The sequence below is a fragment of the Haliotis rubra genome, unplaced genomic scaffold (genome assembly GCF_003918875.1).
Source record: "Haliotis rubra isolate DU_JTF1 unplaced genomic scaffold, ASM391887v1 Scf101, whole genome shotgun sequence".
In the NCBI taxonomy this organism is placed as follows: domain Eukaryota; kingdom Metazoa; phylum Mollusca; class Gastropoda; order Lepetellida; family Haliotidae; genus Haliotis; species Haliotis rubra.
Genome location: NW_025764904.1, coordinates 974,303 through 995,701, shown reverse-complemented (window position 1 = coordinate 995,701; position 21,399 = coordinate 974,303). Strand labels below are relative to the sequence as shown.

At 41.7% G+C, this 21,399-nt stretch overlaps 2 protein-coding genes across 5 annotated transcripts; both read left to right on the top strand.

Annotated features, from left to right (window-relative positions):
- Positions 1–4,557: 4,557 nt before the first annotated feature.
- On the top strand, positions 4,558–9,511 carry LOC124268839 (follistatin-like). 3 transcript variants are annotated; one of them, XM_046703860.1, is made up of 5 exons: positions 4,558–4,630; positions 6,712–6,835; positions 7,497–7,703; positions 8,388–8,460; positions 9,410–9,511. In XM_046703860.1, the coding sequence occupies exons 1-4, from the start codon at positions 4,594–4,596 to the stop codon at positions 8,458–8,460; spliced, it is 441 nt and encodes a 146-aa protein (XP_046559816.1). In that variant the 5' UTR covers positions 4,558–4,593; the 3' UTR covers positions 9,410–9,511. The 3 variants fall into 3 exon arrangements, with proteins under 3 accessions (XP_046559816.1, XP_046559833.1, XP_046559825.1); XM_046703877.1 differs by having other exon boundaries at positions 8,388–8,465; XM_046703869.1 differs by having other exon boundaries at positions 8,388–8,475.
- Positions 9,512–15,436: 5,925 nt separating this feature from the next.
- LOC124268825 (agrin-like) lies at positions 15,437–21,099 on the top strand. Of its 2 annotated transcripts, none has more exons than XM_046703848.1 (5): positions 15,437–15,581; positions 18,207–18,339; positions 19,167–19,373; positions 20,170–20,250; positions 21,014–21,099. In XM_046703848.1, the coding sequence occupies exons 1-4, from the start codon at positions 15,545–15,547 to the stop codon at positions 20,240–20,242; spliced, it is 450 nt and encodes a 149-aa protein (XP_046559804.1). In that variant the 5' UTR covers positions 15,437–15,544; the 3' UTR covers positions 20,243–20,250; positions 21,014–21,099. The 2 variants fall into 2 exon arrangements, with proteins under 2 accessions (XP_046559804.1, XP_046559798.1); XM_046703842.1 differs by having other exon boundaries at positions 20,170–20,261.
- Positions 21,100–21,399: the final 300 nt, after the last annotated feature.

Here is a 21,399-nt window from a genome sequence, read left to right as displayed (position 1 = left end):
TATTGTCCTAGTTTTAATTACTAGTTTTAAATTGAAAACTGTGATATACTAGTTGTTTTACTGTCCTTTGCTAACAGGTTTTTATAATTTACATTTATTTATTGTAAAATTATAACTTGTTTGTAGTCACGATATGGCTGAAATATTGCCGTTGTGACTTAAAATCTTAACTCACTCACTCGTTAGTACATTATCATCTCCATGTTAGTTAAAACTATATTTGAATGCATGTTCCGAAGACCTTGGACAAACAACTTGTAAGAGCTACCGGCCTATGGTGAGTGCTGTCATTTCCTTTCTTCGTGAATGGGTATTACTAAGGCTTCTGTCCATGAAGAGACGGTGAGGTAGCTTAGTGGTTAAAACATTCTCTCGTCGATTCCCCACATAAGTACAATGTGTGAAGCCTATTTCTGGTGAACCCGCCGCGATAATGCTGGAATATTGCTAACAGCGGCTTAAAACCATACTTACTCACTCACTCTTTACATGTAGAGCGACATATGAATTCTACAAGAGATTCATTAGTAAGTGACCCGTGAAGATCCGGGTTAGAATGAGCCTTCAGTAACCCATGCGTGTCGTAAGGGGCGACTAACGGGATCGGATGGTCAGGCTCGCTGACTTGGTTGACACATCAGTTCCCAATTGCGCAGATCGATGCTCATGCTGCTGATCACTGGGCTGTTTGGTCCAGACTCGATTTTTTACGGCCATAATGCTGGAATTTTGCTGAGTGCGGCGTAAAACTAAACTCACTCACTCAATAGCAAGTGAAGGTATCAGCAATGTCGGTCGCTATCGATAAATTATTTCATATTTTCATTACTTATGCCGAAAGCCGAATATCGCATACTTCTTTTGTGGAATGATCAATGTGAATTAATGGTAATATATCAATAATATCAGTTTATCAGGAAATTTTACAGTTGCCTTTCAGCAAAATGGTCTTAACTGGCTTCAGAAATTGATTGGGGGTCATCACACAAAATAAAATGGTAATAAATTGTTTGAAAAGCACCACAGTTTTGTTTCTTGTTAATATATTGTTAGACTCAGCAAATCTCCAGCTGGATGACGGTGGTCTATAAACAGTCGACCAGATAATCCGGTGGTTGCCATCATGAGCATCGATGGATGCAGTAGGACGGGATGACATGCATCAACCAAGACAGCAAGCCTTACCACCCGATCCTGTTACGACCGTCGTGGGTTGCTGAAGATCAGTTCTAACCACAGACAAATCCATGAGAAATATGTACAATTTAGCATGCCTTGGTCTCTAGGGCCTAGATTTTCGAAGCTCTCTTAGCGCTAAGATAGTCGTAAGTTAATGTTAATGTATGGCACTTACGACTATCGTAGCGCTAAGAGAGCTTCGAAAATCTAGGCCCAGGAACATATCTGTAAATAACTATAGAGACGATACTCGTTAATAAATATAGAGGCTGCTGGGAAACCTAGTGGTTTAAAACAATATCTCGTTTAATCCACTTCATTTACGCTGGGTCATTGTCCCATCCGCAAAAATGTGTCAATTACATGGTCATTTGACCACAAGCTGCACAACAAATATGTTGTTACATTTTTTCTCCTTGCAGTCAAGGAGTCAATGTCATAAATGCTAATCACGGAACTGCCGTTATGCTAATTGTGGAATTCAAATAGTTACAAGAACTTTATTCCTACTTATAAGCCCTTGTTCTTTATCATATGACCAGTGATTCGGTTATGAATTGGTCTTTTGCAACCCACGCTTGTCGTAAGAGGTAACTAACGGGATCCGCTAGTCCCCCTCACTGACTTGGTTGACACATGCCATCCTATCCTGCGCAGATCGATGCTGCATTGTTGATCACTGGATTGTCTGGTCCAGACTTGATTATTTACAGATCGCCGCGATATAGCTGGAAAATTGCTAAGTGCGGCGTTAAACAACAAACAAACGAATCTATACACCTGGAACTTAATTAAGCGCCCCCTGATATATTTCATGATAGTAGAGCAACTGTTAACCATCGTTAAACATGAATGATATCTCTGTATTACAACACATCTCTAGTAGCCTAAAAAGGTGTTTCAGTTCCTTTGCACTCGTCACAACGCATCCCTTGTGCACGTGAAGCATACAACCCACACTTTTCCCAAAATTCAGTTTCTCTGACATGCAATTTATGGGTATAAAAGCAGACAAATTTGTAACTGTCTCCATTAATGAATACTGAAATGGCGAGGAGAAGACTTTCTGAAGCAATAAGGTGGCAAATTGTCGGCATGCATGCAACAGGCATGTCCTTCAAAGCTATTGGACGACAACTGGGCTACAGTCACTCGGTCATCAGCCGACTTGTCCGAAAACATCAGATGACAGATTTGAGAGATCGTCCAAGGCCTGGACAACCCAGGAAGACAACTGCCCGTGATGATCGCAGCCTGGCACGTCTGGTAAGGCGAGAACCCTTTGCCACAAGTTCGGTTTTGAAGCGCCTGTGGTTACCCTACAGACAATTATCCACCAGAACCGTCTGAAATCGCCTTAGGGCACTTGGTATGAGGTCCAGAAGAGTCATGAAACGTCCTGCTCTGTCTGATCTCCTTAAGAGACGACGTCTGGAGTGGTGTATGGCCCGTCGCCAGTGGAACCTGAGGACATGGAGGATGGTCCACTGGTCAGATGAGAGCAGGTTCCTCCTCCACGTTACAGATGGTCGAATGAGAGTGTGGAGGCATAAAAACACTGCTTACGTACCCAGGAATATCCAGCCTACTGTTCCTTATGGTGGAGGATCGGTTATGATCTGGAGTTGTCTTTCACACGACTGTAAACTTCAAATGGTGACTGTCCGAGGAAATCTTGATGGTCAGCAGTACATCCGGGATATTCCCCATCCAGTTGTCGTGCCTCACTTTGACAACCACCCGTTGGCTACTCACCCGATATTCATGGATGACAACGCCAGGCCGCATCGTTCACGTGCTGTGACCGCACATCTCAAGAATGAGGCTATCATGACATTACCTTGGCCAGCAATGAGCCCCGATTTGAATCCTTTGGAGCACATCTGGGACTTTCTTGGACGCCGTGTGAGGTTGAGAGAACCCCCTCTCCAGCATCTTGCACAGCTGGAAGCTGCTTTGCATGAAGAATGGCTGCAATTGCCAATTGATCGTATCAGAAGGTTTACCAGTAGCATGATGAGGAGGATTCAAGCTGTCATCCAAGCACGTGGGGGATACACCCGATACTGATGCCAGACCCATCAGATGTTAACATGTGACATTCCTTGTGCATCATTTCTTGTAATAGTCAGCCATTGACAATGCTACGTCCATACTTGTTCAGTGACTATTTCATCAAGAATCAATAGTGACCAAATCACATTGGTTACGCTATTAAAACAACACGTATTGGAATCATTGTCTTGTTTTTCATTTGCCAATAGATCGTATGTTTCACAATAGCTAAGGTTCCACTATCTTTGGAATAGTGAAAGAGTTACAGCAAGTTTTGTTTCTCATCATCCAGAAAATAGGGGGGGTGCTTAATTAAGTTCCAGGTGTATATATCATATTGGTGATCACAACATATAGATATATTTTTTTTAAAACAAATTTTAAGTATTTTTATTTCCCAAAGTACATTTGGTGTTTTCATAATACTTTGTACAAAACATCAAACACAACATCCTCGTTATCAATTTGTTGTTGTCATAATACATTGTACAAAACGTCATACAAAACATCCTCGTTATCAATTTGTTTTTGTCATAATACATTGCACAGAACATCATACAAAAACATCCTCGTCATCAACATTGTGCAAGCATCATCATCACCATCAATACAAACAATCATCATCATATGTTCAGGGTGGATTTACTATAATGTATCTGTTATCTTTGCCCAGGGCTAATATGTATAAAACATATAGATATATTGTATCACGTAAATTGCAAGTGATTCCATTCCATTTCATGGGCTAATCAAGCAATTTGTTTCCATTTATGTTTCCGTTAGGCCACGCTCACAAGCGGTCTTCTTTCATAGGGGGCGGAGGTAGCCTAATGGTTAAAGCGTTCGCTCGTCAAGCTGAAGACCCGGGTTCGATACCCTAGGTGGATACAATGCGTGAAATCCAATTCTGGTATCTCCCATGGTGATATTGCTGGAATATTGCCAAAAGAGGCATAAACCCCGACTAAAACATCTGAAGCCTTGTGTTGGTTTAGAATACCTGAAACGTAACCAACAATGCATGCTTGACAATAATTCATATTTCACATGTACACGTTTTTCAATCTCCTAAAATATGCCGCCATTTGATGTACAATTGTAAAGAAATATTCTATTTGACTAAAATGTTTGACAAAACATATTTTATCAATATACATCTTATGTAAGGACCCAAGTTGATCATTACCCAAGATTCATGTCAGGTTTCATTCAAGTCCGTTCCATTTCTTCCCATAAGGAACCAATCAGACAGACGGCCTAATCACTCAAAGAAACGGCCGCACCTATATCCGAAATTCTTTTATAGCCCACTGACACGGTTTATCTGCCTTGTTCCTTGCACCAGCTCACCTGACCACCATGCTTCGTGCTGTTGTTATTGCTGCTCTCCTAGCCGGTAAGTGAATCAGCTTTATCTGGAAGGACCGTCACGAGTGATGTAGATCGTAGACATTTGACATTTTAACAATGATACGTCCATTCGCTACAGCCATTCTTCCATCCTACGATCCCTGAAGATCCACGTTTAAATGATCTTCAGCAACCCATGCTTCTGGTGGGATAGCCTAGTGATTAAAGCGTTCGCTCGTCACGCCGAAGACCCGGGTTCGATTCACCACATGGGTACAATGTGTGAAGCCCATTTCTGGTGTCCCCCCGCCGTGATATTGCTGGAATATTGCTAAAAAGCGGCGTAAAAACCATACTCACTCACTCACTCACTCACTCACTCACTCACTCTCGTAAGAGGCGACTAACGGGGATCGGGTGGTCAGGCTCGCTGACTTGTTTCACACGTCACAGTATCCCAATTGCGTAGGTCGATGCTCATGCTGTTGATCACTGGATTCTCTGGTCCAGACTCGAATATTTACAGACCGCCGCCATATAGCTGGAATATTGCTGAGTGCGGTGTAAAACACAACTCACTCACTAACTCACTCATTTTGCTGGAGTGATTCTAAAAGCGGCTTTACGCTCACTCACTCATTTCTGTTACAATGATATGTTTGCATCTATGTAACTATAGGAATGAATAAAATTGTATTGATAAACATTATTTTCTAAAACGTTATTTAATGTTAATATAATTAGACAAACTCCAGGTTTCATTGTGTACTTCTTTACGACCCAAGTCCAGCAAATTGGTTGGTAGGAAGACTTTGAGATGCCACTCTGACAACAGTCAGAGTAGGTATTGGATATATAGATTCCTAACCGCAAAAAGATCGTCGGTTCATATTATTTATTCTATATCCAGGTAACCTAGATCGTGACTGGTATTTGCTATTTCTGCAAGGTGATAAGACACGTGTGGCCCTCTGATAACAGGCTGTATTCTGTCATGGAAACCTTAGGGTGAGTGAGTGAATTTAGTTTTACGCCGCACTCAGCAATATTCCAGCTATATGGCGTCGGTCTGTAAATAATCGAGTCTGGACCAGACAATCCAGTGATCAACAGCATGAGCATCGATCTGCGCAATTGGGATACGATGACATGTGTCAACCAAGTCATCGATCCTGACCACCTGATCCCGTTAGTCGCCTCTTACTACTAGCATGGGTAACTGAAGATCAATGTACTAACCCGTACCTTCACGGGTCCATTAACCTTAGACACTCTGACGCCAGATTCCAATCTGTCCGTCAAAACCGTAGCTATCATTTCCACTTTGACTTGAACGTATGTCTGTGGTAGCAAATCTAACAAATGTGGCGTCCATCGTGGAATCTAGTTCTTTAACGCATATCATAAAATTATGCCAAATTAAAGAACCTGTTGAACTTTCCAAAAACGTGGTCATTTTTTTGATAATACATTTTGTACTGTTCTTTACAAGGCCGGTTTTGGTTAAAAACAGTCAGTGTGCAGAATCATAGTATTTGTGCAGCTTCGTTACATTATGTGACGAGTTCTGAAGTATGCCTACGTCTACACACATGCATATGTATATATTTCCGTGTATGTTTGTTATTCCTACCGCATGAAATATTGGTGGCATGCTCATCGCAAGGATCTGGCATCTTTGAGGGTGTTGTGAAACATGGTTATTCTCTAACTTAATGTAGTGTTAAATTTGGACATAACCACAATGACACACACACACACACACACACACACACACCACCACCACCGGATTAGATTTGATCTTCAGCAACCCATGTTTGTCGTAAGGGACGACTAACGGGATCGGGTGGACTTGATTGACACATGTCATCGTATCCCTGTTACGTAGATTGATTCTCATGGTGTTGATCACAGGATTGTCTGGTCAAGAGTCGATTATTTACAGACCACCGCCATATAGCTGGGACATAGCTGAATGCGGCGTTAAACAACAAACAAACAACATTTGATGGTAGCTGGAACAACCTCTATATTTAAATTTCAGGAGTTGTCTTTGACATACATCAGCAGAGATAGATCATATACTTACTCAGACTCGGCCTTATTGCTATTGTGGTTGCTTTTCAGTGTGTTCGACACAGTTGGCGAACATATTTGGCCGCTACTCCTGTCGTTATGTCAAAAACAGGGACTGCGATAACGAGCGGGAGCATGAAGAATGTGCCACTGACGGCGTCACGTACAGAAACTTGTAAGTCCAGGTTCAGTTTCATAACTACAGAACGTGACATCGTGACACGTCACTTCTTGTTTTAATCAAATCCAAAAGAAAAGAGACACTTTGATCCACGCCACTTAGTATTTCAGGTATTTCATACCGTTTCGTCTTGAGTGAGCGTGAGAGAGTGAGTTTAGTTTTACGCCGCATTCAGCAACATTCCAGCTATTTGGCGTGGGTCTGTAAAAGATAATCGAGTCTGAGTCCTACAATCCAGTCATCATCATCATGAGCACAGATATAAGCAATTACGATGTGTCAACCAAGTCAGTGAGTCTGACGTTAGACGTTAGTCGCCAATTCTAAGCTGTATCGTCACGGGTTGTTTCGTCTTAATATGGTGAGGTGAGGTGAAATGGGAATGGGGTTTAACGTTGCACTTAAGAATATTTCGCTCATATGACGACGTGCATGCGTGTGTATGTGTGCCTGTTTATACGGATCTTTATCATAGCTTAAAATGTATCGTTCAAAATTATTTAATTCTGATTGTGTTAATAATAATAGAACATAGATACATTTGTATTCATTTGTGACCCACTCTTGTGATCAGCCATGAACAATCTGGCTGGTTGCCATAGCCAATCTGACACGGTCCAAAATTGCTCCAAACTGTTTTTTACTTTTGATGCAGGTGCGCGTTCACCAAGGCCCGTTGTGGTGGAAAGGATATTGACATCGCTTTCCGTGGGAAATGTGACAACCGCCCAACGACTGGTGGACAAGGAATAACAGGGGAGGAGGCAGTTCTCGACTACTTCTGTGTCGAATTGTCTCACCAGAGTTGTCCTAACGACACCGAGACACTGTGTGGTACCGACGGCAAGACCTACGCCAATGTGTGAGTTTGTTTGTCTTTTGTTTAAAGCCGCACTCAGCAATATTCCAGCGATATGGCAGCGGTCTGTAAACAATCGAGTCTGGACCATACAATCCAGTGATTAACATCATGAGTATCGATCAACGCATGTAGGATGGCATGTGTCAAGTCAGCGATCCCGTTAGTCGCCCTTTACGACAAGCATGGGTTGCTGAAGACCAATCCTAACCCGGATTTTCATGCGATGTGTCCGTAAAATATCAAGTTACGGATACATTCCTAGATCCCAACGCTTTTGATCATGACATTTTCGGCATCAAGAACATGGGCTAGTGCAAGAAATTAAGTGTTTCACAAACTTTGGGGTAAAATATACTAATTTAAAAAAATGAAAAAAATGTACAAAGTAATTAAAACTCCACACTTCCCATCTACTCCCACTATCATCCCTTACATGTATAATGATTATAACAAAGATCATGTGAATTATTATTATTCATATCGATTACACTTGTTCTTTGCTACTCAGCAGGGAGAAAGGAGATTGGGTGGTCAAAATATCTAACCTGGTTGTGTGACGGTAAGGTGGATCTAGATGTTCGAAATTCTGATTCGAATTCATCCTAAATACAGCAAGACAGATGATGTTATAGTCATTAAGATCTTGTTCCATAATGAATGTCTAACAAAGAATCTTTATTGTAGGTGTGAATACGAGAAGACCAAGTGTACCCACCGCGATCTCCACGTAGCTGACTTTGGCGCCTGTTCAAGCTAGGTAAGGTAAGAGTGAGTAAGTATAGTTTTACACCGCTCTGGGACACCAGAAATCGATTTCACACATCAGTCAATAACAACAATAATGAGCACCTTCCTTTTACCCCGGTCACCGGTCACCCCGGTCAATGGATCACAGTGCTGTCAAATCTCATTCTCAAATCCCTGGCAAGTATACAGCCCAAGCTGCATATGAGGCGCTGGAGCGTCTAACAGTCAGCTCATCCTACCGGGTACCTGCTGAGTGAACAGATTCATATTTCGAAAAATTAACTTGTCTGAGGACATTTATTATAAATTTAAGTACGTCTAATCTACCTTATATTTCCTCAGTACCAATACTGATGGTTATCCAAAGTTAGGGAAATATTATAAATGGAGATGTGTATACGAAAAAGAGGGTCATAATTCTTGTATTTCCCCAGCCAGACCGAGCGTAACACGTAAATTCTTACACGAGTCTTTTTTTCATATTATCCCTTATTTCTTAATCCGTTAGAGCCCCTCTTTAGAAACATGCACTGCTCTAGGTTGCCGTCTTACAAAATACATTTGTTGAATGACGTCAACGAGTGTCTTTTTCATATTATCCCCTATTTCTGAAACCTTGAGGCCCTTTTTAGAAAATGCGCTGATCCAGACTGACGTCTTAGAAAAACACAATTATTGAATGACGTCAACACCTTGTGAAGTGTGACGTTCTTTCTTGTGTAACGTAACGAATGACCTAAATATTTCACTGCCTTGTCACTGACAGGCATACCCAAAGCGCATGGCACCCAGTTAACGGACCAGTGTCTAATTAGATGCCATTCTCGACTCTGACGAAACATATCCTTTAGGGCGTAAACTTACACCAACGCAGAACCTTCACCCACAAATACAAAGAGAATATGTCCAAAGATATGAAATCTAAGCAAACAAATTAATTCCACTTTCCATTTTTTCAGATGAAAACAGTGACTTGCAGTCTTCGGCGTCTAGTGCTGCAGTTCGAAACAAAACACAGTCTTGAATAAAGCTTGGCTATAGAATTAAAGCCTGATATAAAACAGCTGTTTTGTATTTTTCTTAACCTCGATGGGGATAAATAGAGAAATCCATTGACATGAAACGAGTCATTTGAATATCAACTAATAACGTCATAATGACGTCAGCGCACTGTGTGTTTACAAACCGGGACTATAGAGGTTCCATAAGCAAAATATGACAAGTACGTCAATAAACAAAACAGGCTTTGGTACGCCTTAAAGTACGCCCCTATGGTGTTGAGTGAGTGAGTGGGTGTTTTTAAACCTCTTTGATAATTATTACAGCTATATCAGAAACATCAGAAAAGGGCTGCAGACATCGTACCCATGCGGGGAATCGAACCCGGGCCTTTTTTAACGTGACGAGCGGACGCTTTAACCACTAGGCTACTCCACTACGTGATACAAATACAAAGACGATGACCTTGAAGCGATGGCGGGCATAAGGTCATACTAAGGCGATGGTGCACGGGTGTTGATGTAGAGGTGATGATGCACACACGCTGACGTAGAGGCGATGATCCACAGATGATAACGTAGAGGCCATTATGAACAAACTTTGATGAACAAACGTTGACGTCGAGGCAATGATGCATACACGTTGATGAAGAAGCGATGATGGACCCGTTGACGTAGAGGCTATGATGCACACACTTTGGCGTAGAGGCGATGATGCACACTCATTGACGTGGAGCTGATGATGCGCAAACTATGACGGAGAAGCGATGAAGCATACACGTTGACGTTAGCGGCGATGGTGCACACATGTTGATGTAGAGGTATACATATTAACAAAGAGGCGATGGTGCACACACGTTGATGTAGAGGCGATGATGAACACGTTGACGTAGAGGTGATGTAGTACATACGCTGAAGTAGCGGCGATGATGCACACACGTTGACGTAGCGACGATGATGCTCTCACGGTAATGTAGAGGCGATGATGCACACACGTTGATTTTAAGGCGATGGTGCACACACGTTGACAAACAAGCGATGGTGCACACATGTTGATGTAGAGCCGACGATGAACACGTTGACGTAGAGGTGATGTAGTACATACGCTGAAGTAGCGGCGATGATGCACACACGTTGAAGTAGCGGCGATGATGCACTCACGGTAATGTAGAGGCGATGATGCACACACGTTGATTTTAAGGCGATGGTGCACACACGATGACTTTGAGGCAATGATGCAAACGCGGTAATGTAGAGGCGATGGTTAACACACGATGACTTTGAGGCGATGATGCACACACGTTGATTTTGAGGCGATGATGCACACACGTTCACATAGAGCCTATGATGGACAAACGATGACGTAGTGGCAATGATGCACTCACGGTAATGTAGAGGCGATGGTTAACACACGATGACTTTGAGGCGATGATGCACACACGGTAATGTAGAGGCGATGGTTAACAGACGATGACTTTGAGGCGATGATGCACACTCGTTGATTTTGAGGCGATGATGCACACACGTTGACGTAGTGGCAATGATGCACTCACGGTAATGTAGAGGCGATGATTAACACACGATGATTTTGAGGCGATGATGCACACACGTTGACGTAGCGGTGATGATGCACTCACGGTAATGTAGAGGCGATGATGCACACACGTTGACGTAGAGGTGACATAACGGCAATGATACACACACTTTTACGTAGAGACCATGGTGGACACACGTTGACATAGAGGCGATGAGGCACACACGCTGACGTAGTGGCGATGATGCACACACGGTGATGTGGAGGTGATGATGCACATGAGTTGATGTAGAGGTGATGATACACACATGTTGACGTAGCGGCTATTATGCACACACGGTGATGTGGAGGTGATGGTGCACACATGTTGACATAGTTGCGATGATGCACACACGGTGATGTGGAGGTGGTGATGCACATGAGTTGATGTAGAGGTGATGATACACACACGTGGACGTAGCGGCTATTATGCACACACGTTGACATAGAGGCGACGAGGCACACACGCTGACGTAGCAGCGATGATGCACACACGGTGATGTGGAGGTGATGATGCACATGAGTTGATGTAGAGGTGATGATACACACATGTTGACGTGGCGGCTATTATGCACAGACGGTGATGTGGAGGTGATGATGCACTATAGTTGATGTAGATTCGATGATACACACACGTTGACGTAACGGCGATGATGAAGACACGTTGACATAGAGGCGATGAGACACACGCGGTGATGTGGAGGCGATGAGGCACATGAGTTGATGTAAAGGTGATGATACACACATGTTGACGTAGGGGCGATGACGCACACACGGTGATGTGGAGGTGATGATGCACATGAGTTGATGCAGAGGTGATGATACACACACGTTGACGTAACGGCGATGATGCACAGACGGTGATGTGGAGGTGATGATGCACATGAGTTGATGCCAATAGACCAAACGCTAAATATGTTTGGACCGTATAGACACTTGACAACCCATCTCATTTGAAACAATAACACGAAAAATACGAAAATGGGTTTTACAAGCATGGAATGCCAAGACGTTGCCATAGCTCCCAGGCCTTGACAAAATGTCTCAATTCAGTCGCTTCCTCACATGGGTACAATGTTTTAAGCCCATTTCTGGTGTCCGCCGCCCTGATATTGCTGGAATATTGCTAAAAGCGGCGTAAAAGGCAACTCACTCACTATTAACCTCTCGATATTGCTTGTGTTCTTGCAGATTTGTCCATCTGGTGTACGGTTCATTCCATTGTCAGTGCTGACCTCGATGCTTGCATCAAAAAATAATTCTAACGCCGCACTCATCAATTTTAAAGTTCTCCGGTACAAGACGACGATGTGGAAAAGGTCAAATCTGTCCCGAACAGTCCATTGATCGATCAACAAATCACCAAGCTTTACCACTCGATCCTGTGGGTCGACAAGCATGGGTTTTTGAAGACCAATTCTATCGACATTCTTCAATACGGAGGATGTCTGATAAGTTCAAAGTCGCAGCTATGGTGATAACAGACTACTGCGAATACCTGATCACCGTTTAACATGGTTGCCCATTGGGCACAAATACAGCAAGGAACGTATTGCACTTCATAGATGTTAAGGGTGTTTGTACAACCTTCGTTGATTGGCCCCGATGCTTTCCTCCAACCATTGTAGAAAGCTGAAATTCTATTGGTGCAATGAAGAGAGCACCTAGGTTTCTGTTAGAGCGGGAGGTCAACGTTCACTCAGGATCTCATTCGTCACCACTCGTCCCTTTCCGTAACCGGTATCGGTATTCGGCTTGTCCCGGAATACCGTGAGTGGGTCACAAATGTCAGAATTTAGCAGACTGTGGAGGTGATGTCAGATCTTCGGAAACAGAGATAACTTATCGGAGTAAAATGCTGGAACATTCCACACTAATGCCAACTGAAAACTTCGGGTTCCAGTTCTAAGTTATTGTTTGAACAATTTTAGTCACAAAAGGGTGACATGGAATCGGAAAATGGTTACGGTACATTGTCACCATTTGAGTGAGTGAGTGAGTGAGTTTAGGTTTTGCCGCCTTTAGCAATATTCCAGTAATATCACGGCGGGGGGACACCAGAAATGGGCTTCACACATTGTCCCAATGTGGGGAGTCAAACCCAGGCCTTTGGCGTGACGAGCGAACGCTGTAACCACTAGGCTACCCCACCGTCCCGAAAGTGAATAAAACGCATGACGGTAATCACGGTAAGATAGAATCTGTGAAACAGGCAAACTAACGGTTATATCCGCCATTGCTGTATTCCTGTTTCAAGATGTAAATTGTGAGTTTTACTTTAATTTTGGAAGATTTCCAACTTTTACAGAAGTTGATGTCTATAGACCCGTGAAGATCCGGGTTAGAATTGGTCTTCAGTAACCCATGCTTGTCGTAATAGGGATCGGGATCGGGGAGGTCAGGTTCGCTGACTTGGTTGACACATGTCATCGTATCCCAATTGTGTAGAACGATGCTCATGATGTCAATCACTGGGTTGCTCGATCCAGACTCGATTAATTACAGACTGCCACCATAAAGCTGAATATTGCTGAGTGCGACGTTAAACAACAAACCAATCAATATTTCACATGTATACCATGCGATCGAATAAATATTGTATAGATTTTTCTTAGGATTAGCCAGTTCATGGTGAAAGTCAGTTGCTCCATAGAATGAACCATATTTGCAACTGACCTTATAATACAGTTTTGTTAATTCCAATGTTAGGGTTAGGAGCCACCGAATCATGAGGTTCAAGCGGTCAAATTCTGCAACGTATTTGACAGCCTTCCTTAAATATTTTAATTTATATGTAGTTCAAACTAATTTAGAATGAAATCGGTTCGGAATGCAGCCCTCTTATCAATGTTCACCTGACGCCATTGAAACTATGTCCCACATTTGACTGTAGTGATGTTGTTCGCAGTCGGAAAACAAGCACCTGTTCAGAAACTAGGTGTTGAAATATATAAGACTATGCTTTGGATTTATGTGTGTATTCACTTTCGTGATGCATGTATTCAGCTGTTTTCTCTGATCGTTAAGTTGAAACAGGCTTCCAAATGTTCCCAACACTGACGGGTGAGTGAGTGAGTGAGTATGCTTTAACGCCGCTTTTAGCAATATTCCAGCAATAACACGGCGGGGGACACCAGAAATGGGCACATCATACCCATGTCGGGAATCGAGCCCGGGTCTTCAGCGTGAGGAGCGGGTGCTTTAACCGTTAGGCGGTCCCCACCATCCCTTCCAACACTGATGACTAATCCTTTGAAACTAAACTATTTTGTGATAAGAATAATTTCTGTCATAGTGTATCATGCAGGATTAAGAAGCAACCCCATATCAAAAGGAACCACTTTAATGTTCAAAGTGTAGATAGAGGCATTTACTCTCAACACATACTGGCTTTTACTCATACATTTAGTTCAATGACTCCTGCTAATGCAAGTGAATCTCATAACAACACCTGTGAGTCAATGAACCATATATAAGCGGTGTGGCACTCAAATAGTCACTTTAGAATCAAACTCAGAAGTCAACTAACAATAACAGTCAAGTTTCAAAACCACCCAAACAATCAGGAATTACACTCTTCAAAAAAAGAAACGCATAGGCGTTTTCAGCTGTTCATTTCGATATATTTTGACAGCAAACGTCATTAAGACAATTCCTTTGTTTGAATCCTGTTACTCGTGGTGTGGTTGTTTCCTGCAAACGCCACCCAAAATGTGTTTGTAAACGTTTGCCCTCCTAAAAAATGAAGACGATACATGAAATGTGCATGCAAAAACGTTTTCCACGTAATGCACGTGCAATGTGTTTGAAACATGGGCAGAGACATCGGTTATAAAAGGCCAAACCAAATTATCATTTCATTACGAGATTTACGACGTAATCCAAGATACAAAATGCCAAGTTTGAATGCTGCTGAACGAAATAGGTTATCGGGTGCTCATGATATCGACCACTCGATTATCTGGCCCACACTAGATGCTTTACAGACCGCAGAACAAAACGAACATGTTATATTTTAGATTTTAGTACCTTTTCGGGGGTTGAGTCCTATCGGGGATTCGAACCTGCGCTCTTAGGGATGGGTACCTAATACACAAAGTCTGCGCTCTAACCCTCTCAGCAATCGGGGTTCTTTACTTGGCCGCTTTCTAAACGGTATTTGGTATTCATGAGTAAATGACACCCTAAGAGCCAGAGCACGCAGAATTTTAATTTTTAATGTTAATGTTAATTTTAATTTTAATTGTTATTTTCTTACCAATATTACGATCCAATGCTATATTTTTGTAAAAACTTAATATTATAGGCTAGTGTTGACTCACTTATACAATGTCAGTGACAAAACAGCTTTGTGACATACTTTAATTTGACTGCTCATTGCAGGTCCGAGATAAGTGTTGGCCAGCTGGTAGAGCACATTGTCAGCCTGGCACACCTTAATGTAGTGAACTCAAATAGTCACGTGAAGGTGTGATCTCTCTCTATTTCATTCAGTTCAGTGTCCGATCGTGCTTTTTGTGAAAATGCTGCGTGTAGCTGTTGTTCTGGGGCTTCTGTCCGGTAGGTAAACAACAAACTGAGCACTCGTTGGAGGACAGGAGATTATAACATAATATATATAAACGCCTATGCTGGACATAGGAGCGACGTTTTGGAGCAGGATCTCACGCCGTTATCAAGCGCTTTGAACCTAACCTCACTTGCTCTGTGCACAGGTCATGATTCTTTAATTTTTTGTTCATCTGTTTGTTTGTTTGTTTGTTTGTTGCTTAACGCCGAACTGAGCAATATTCCAACTATGTGGCGGCGATCTCTAAATAATCAAGTCTGGACCAGACAATCCAGTGATCAGTAGCATGAGTATTAATCTACCTCATTGGGATACGATGACATGTGTCAACCAAGTCAGCGAACCTCACCGCCAACCAACCAACTTTATTAAAATTCCATGTTATAAGATAAAATGTTGTCATACATGATAATAGATCAACCTGATTATATTATTTATACCCGTCAGTTTGTAGATATATCAGTTATTGGACTACCATTTATGTTCCTGTTTTTATGCGGACAGTTTTATTCAGAACAAAGGCCATTTGCCCGAAATGCTTCTTACACTTAATAATATTAACCATTTTAGCCCAAGCAATATGCTGAAAACAAATACACACAATTAAACAGATCAAGGTGAAGACAATTTGAATATGTTAGAATTTATTTTTATTTACTTTAGGCTTAAAAGAACACCCAAACCAAACCTATTTATCTCTTTATGGGTATTTCTCTTGGAAAACCGAACGATTTGTCAAAGAGCGACAATGATCCTCAGTGACTGCGCTCTGAGTGGTTATTGTCCTCAGTTGTTACAAACCTGAGTCTCTTTAGTGGCATTTTTCGAGAGTGCGACGTTTCGATACAGATCCCTGCTCGACAACGGTACAAGGATCTGTATCAAAACGTCTCACGAAATAAAAGAAGTTGTTACCCTCGAAGTTTGTCAGTATTACACTTCCCATCTGTTAACTGTTAAAATGACACAATCCATCAAGGGATTGAAGGCTATTTGATGGTTATTGAACGATATCAAATCATCGACAAACTTAAGTTAAACTTCTTTGCCAAATTACCTTGTTTTGATTTTGCCAACCCAAGCAGAAATTCATATTCATTAAGAAACAGATCCGCAAGGTGGGCAGCACAATTGGTGCCACACCAACACTTTGAGGGAAGTGCGAGGTTTTGTGAGATGTATTGTCTAACATGATTGTTGGGTGACGGTGTCAAAAGCCTGAATCTCCACAATCAACAACATCAAACGAATAGGTAAAGTATGTCTTGTTTTGTCCTTGTGAAAGCCAAATGAATAAGAAATAGAACCTTTTTCCAAAAAGAAAGAATTCAAGACAGCAGATAAAAGAAAGAATTTATACAGACAAGTAGTGGCATTTGAGAACAATGTTGAATACCAGTTTTCAATATATCAGCGCCGTATTAGATTTGGACTTTAAATTACATTTTTTCAGACAATCAGATGTAATGAAACAAACAAATGGCGACCTTTCTTTATCGTGTATTCTATACTATTGTAAACCTCTACCTATGGTTGTTCGAGGTAACAGTTGCAACTATGTATACTGCTTCCAACACCTGTAACTAGAATCCATGGTGGGTCTTTTCGCATCAGTGCCATTTATTGCATTTAGTATAACCCTCATACCCACCCAACCCCATTAGCTTCACTCCCGAGTGAGTGAGGTATAGTCATTGTATACCCCCCATACCCTTTCCCTGTTTGCTTCACTCGAGAGTGAGTGAGAGAGTGAGTGAGGTATAGTCACTTTATATCCCCCATACGGGTCTTTTCGCATCAGTGCCATTTATTGCATTTAGTTGCACGTAAAAATGTAGCACTATATATTTGTTTGGTGAATTTATTTTCCTTGTCCCTCTTTCTTAGACGTAGCATTCAATGAATCAAGAATCTGACTTAGAATATTTTGTAGTTTGCAGAACAATCTGCATTAAGACTTGTAGGAACCACTTCATATAATTTCTGTGGGAATAAGTTGACAGTTTACTAGGCCTCCAGATTTGATCGTAAAATGACATTGAACAAAACATACAATGGATAATCAGAAATATCGCTTTATCGCGTCTGCTGCTGGAACTGAGCGCCTGACGAGAGTTAGAACTTGGAACATCTGAGACGAGAATTGGTTTTCAGCAACCCATGCTTGTCGTAAGAGGCGACTAACGGGATCGGGTGGTCAGGCTCGCTGACTTGGTTGATGCATGTCATCTCATTTGCGTAGGTCGATGCTCATGATGTTGATCACTGCATCAAGACTCGATTATTTACAGGCAGACGCAATATAGCTTCAACATTGCTGAGTGCGGCGTAAAACTAAACCCACTCACTCACTCAATTGCGTCCAGACTATATGGTCCAGACTCGATTGTTTGCAGACCGCCGCCATATAGCTGGAATGTTGTTGAGTGCGGCGTAAAACCTAACTCACTCACTCACCTCAATCGACTCTGTACCTCCTTTTGGGTTAAATCCCATATCCTATTCAGGAAGGCTGACTTAACTTCGGAAGTGGAATGTCATTTTCTTCTGTTTTTCTGGAACACATTTCCTGGATCAGCGTTCCGTGTATATTTGTTGATTTATATTTGTTTTAGTTTCCTCTGCTCAGTTGTTTCCCGGCGGGTGGTTCGGCAGTCAGTTCACCTGTCGACTCTACCAGCACAGAGACTGCTCAACATACTCAAAACACGAGGAATGTGGAACTGATGGGGTAACGTACGACAACAGGTATGACGAACACATGGCAGAGATCTTCTATGCTGCTGCACGTGTAACATGTGTGGAGATGTTACTATAGCTGAGACCGCTTTATAGCTGATATATTCATGCACATTGGTATTCTTGTCTTTAAGTACTCACATGCACATGAACAGGAAACCCGTTGATGCAGTCGCACATGAACAGGAAACTCGTTGATGCAGTCGCACATGAACAGGAAACTCGTTGATGCAGTCACACATGCACAGGAAACTCGTTGATGCAGTCACACATGAACAGGAAACTCGTTGATGCAGTCGCACATGAACAGGAAACTCGTTGATGCAGTCACACATGAACAGGAGACTCGTTGATGCAGTCACACAGGAATAGGAAACTCGTTGATGCAGTCAAACACGTTCCTGTAATCAATTATACAAGGAACCGTGCTGTCACTGAAGAAGTCACACCCAGTCATATATGAAGGTGTATGAAATTGGCATAAGCATGAATGACAGTGTATGCAGTTGACATAGTCACGTTTGAAAGTGTATGTAATTGACATAAGCATGTATGGAAGTGTACCTACTTGGCATTCATGTGACTTTGTTTGAAAGGGTATGTATTTGACATCTTCATATATGAACAAGCAGAGCACGAATGCAGTCACGCACATGAAAAGGTGGTATTCCTAATCCGATCGATTATGATGAAGACATTTTACTTACAACATAGCCCAATAATGAGTTACTATGAATACATACACAATGGGATGACACTGCATCCCTTTACAACTTTTACGGGTGTATTGTTTACCCAAACACATAAACATCAGATCACCTTGTATTACTTTACAGATGTGACTTTACCCAAGCCCGCTGTAAAGACAGCGTCATCGACGTTGCTTACTACGGTGCCTGTGACAACCGCACCGTCACCGGGGGCCCAGTGCTCTCCGGAGAAGAGGCTGTTCTAGATTTCTTCTGTCTGGAGCTCTCCCACGAAGACTGTCCCGCTGATAAAGATGAAGTCTGTGCAACAGACAAAGTTACCTACGACAACTTGTAAGAATTGCTTTTTGGTGTTGTTTTGAGCTTATATTACGTTAATATTTTGTCTCTAATATGCACACGTTGCAACAAATACAGTAAGATTATCTTAATCCAAATATAACACAAAGGAGCGAAGAGACTTTCTTCATATTGGAATTGAGCATCGATGTACACAATTGGGAACCTATGACATGTGCCAACCAAGTCAGGGAGCCTGACCACCCGAAATCGTTAGTCGCCTTTTACGACAAGCATGGGTTACTGAAGACCAATTCTAACTCCGATCTTTACGTGTATTATATACACTTAACAAATACAGTTTGGAATAATGAATGTTTCAAGGATAGGGGTTTGTAGAGAAGAATAAGAACCCACTTTGGTCAATAAAAGTATCAATGGTTCCTAATCTATTTTGCTAAGTCATTGATCTCGGCCATTTTAAACATAACCCTCTTTTATGATGAACTTAACAACGAATTGATAAAGGATTCCACCATTAAACTGACATTATGTTCGACATAATGGCAAGACGTATTTGTTCAAGAAAAAGTGAAAACACTATCTCATAAATAAAAACATCTTTGATTTAATTGTGTACATGTTCATGAAAAGGAGTGTGTTTGTTGACGCTGGTAGTTACCTTGTGTGGTTAAGCATCTATTTTGATGGAAGCGAGGTGCCTTCCACTGCTTAAGTACTGCTTGTGCATGTTATACATTAAACAACGAGTTCATCTAATTCACATGTATTGTTGTGTGTTAACACTTATACCTTTCGATTAAATAAGTACGTTCAATATGTGTTTCAGCTGTGAATATGAGAAGGCGAAATGCACCCACAGAGATCTTCACATCATAACTTTTGGACAATGTCCTACATAAGGATTTGTGTATGTACAGGGTGAGTAGGGAGGGCTTAAATAACATGAGTCAAATATCAATGCAGGACATACGATGGGCTCTACGCATTGTATTTATGTTAAGACTCGAACCCCGGACTTTTGCCTGAGGAGGAAACGCTTTAACCTCACCGGTAGAATATCAATAGTAATACACAGTATAATTATAATACAGGCGAGTGAACGTTTTTCAAGCATAATTTGATGTGTTCAACTTATTCCATGATTTGTTCAGCACTGAAATCATGTGCTGGTTCCATTAGTAGTTGCCAATCACAAAACGCATCGGTTGCTACTCGAACCAGGTTCAAGAACTTTCACGAAGAAAGGTATGATACTTTATGGATAACAACTTCTTTGACATATTATAATGCGACGTTTTGGTATAGATTTGTATACCATTGTCAAGGAAGAGTGGTATAATAAGAAGCTGTATAATAAGAAGTTTTTATCCATATCATACCTTTCCTATTATTTATCAACTTCTAGAATTCCAATCAAACAGAGTTTTATGGATTTTGAAAATAGTTAATAGCTGATCAGCTTGTACTTGGCGGATTCATGGTTTGAAAGCAACTGAAACAATGTTTGTTTGTTTGTTGTTTTATCGGTGGTATGTTTAGGAGGGACGGTCACTGTATGTAAGTTTTTTTTATTCACTTGGGTTAAGCCTTTACATGAAGGGTTCTTGATAAAGGCATCGGTAAACTGATTTTATCAATAGTTATGAGAGTTAATGCCATTTCTGTTTCAGAGTGCGTGCTCAACATCGGAGACAACACGTGCTGAAACATACTGTTTGTAACTTCCAACATGAAATAAAATATCCAAACCCAGGTAGCATGTATCAGCTATCTCTTATATCATTATACAGCGGCCACAAAATTCGTGCTGGTATTCGAACCACGGAAGGCAGATGCCTTGTCCACATGACCAAGTCGACTGCGTTAGGTTGTTTGGATGTTGGTTGGTTGGTTGGTTTGTTGTTTAACGCTGCACTCAGCAATATTCCAGCTATATGGCGGCGGTCTGTAAATGATCGAGTCTGGACCAGACAATCCAGTGATCAACATCATGTGCATCGATCTAGGCAATTGGGCTGCCTTAGAAAGGTGACTCCAGGTCCTGCTGCAATTATAA

Bases quoted from the DNA above. Each gene is read 5' to 3' on its own strand.
- LOC124268839 (XM_046703860.1), top strand. From the start codon at position 4,594: ATGCTTCGTGCTGTTGTTATTGCTGCTCTCCTAGCCG. The intron at 6,836-7,496 runs GTAAGTCCAGGT...CTTTTGATGCAG, and splicing joins GGCGTCACGTACAGAAACTT to GTGCGCGTTCACCAAGGCCC. The intron at 7,704-8,387 runs GTGAGTTTGTTT...TCTTTATTGTAG, and splicing joins GGCAAGACCTACGCCAATGT to GTGTGAATACGAGAAGACCA.
- LOC124268825 (XM_046703848.1), top strand. From the start codon at position 15,545: ATGCTGCGTGTAGCTGTTGTTCTGGGGCTTCTGTCCG. The intron at 15,582-18,206 runs GTAGGTAAACAA...TATTTGTTTTAG, and splicing joins TGTTCTGGGGCTTCTGTCCG to TTTCCTCTGCTCAGTTGTTT. The intron at 19,374-20,169 runs GTAAGAATTGCT...TATGTGTTTCAG, and splicing joins AAAGTTACCTACGACAACTT to CTGTGAATATGAGAAGGCGA.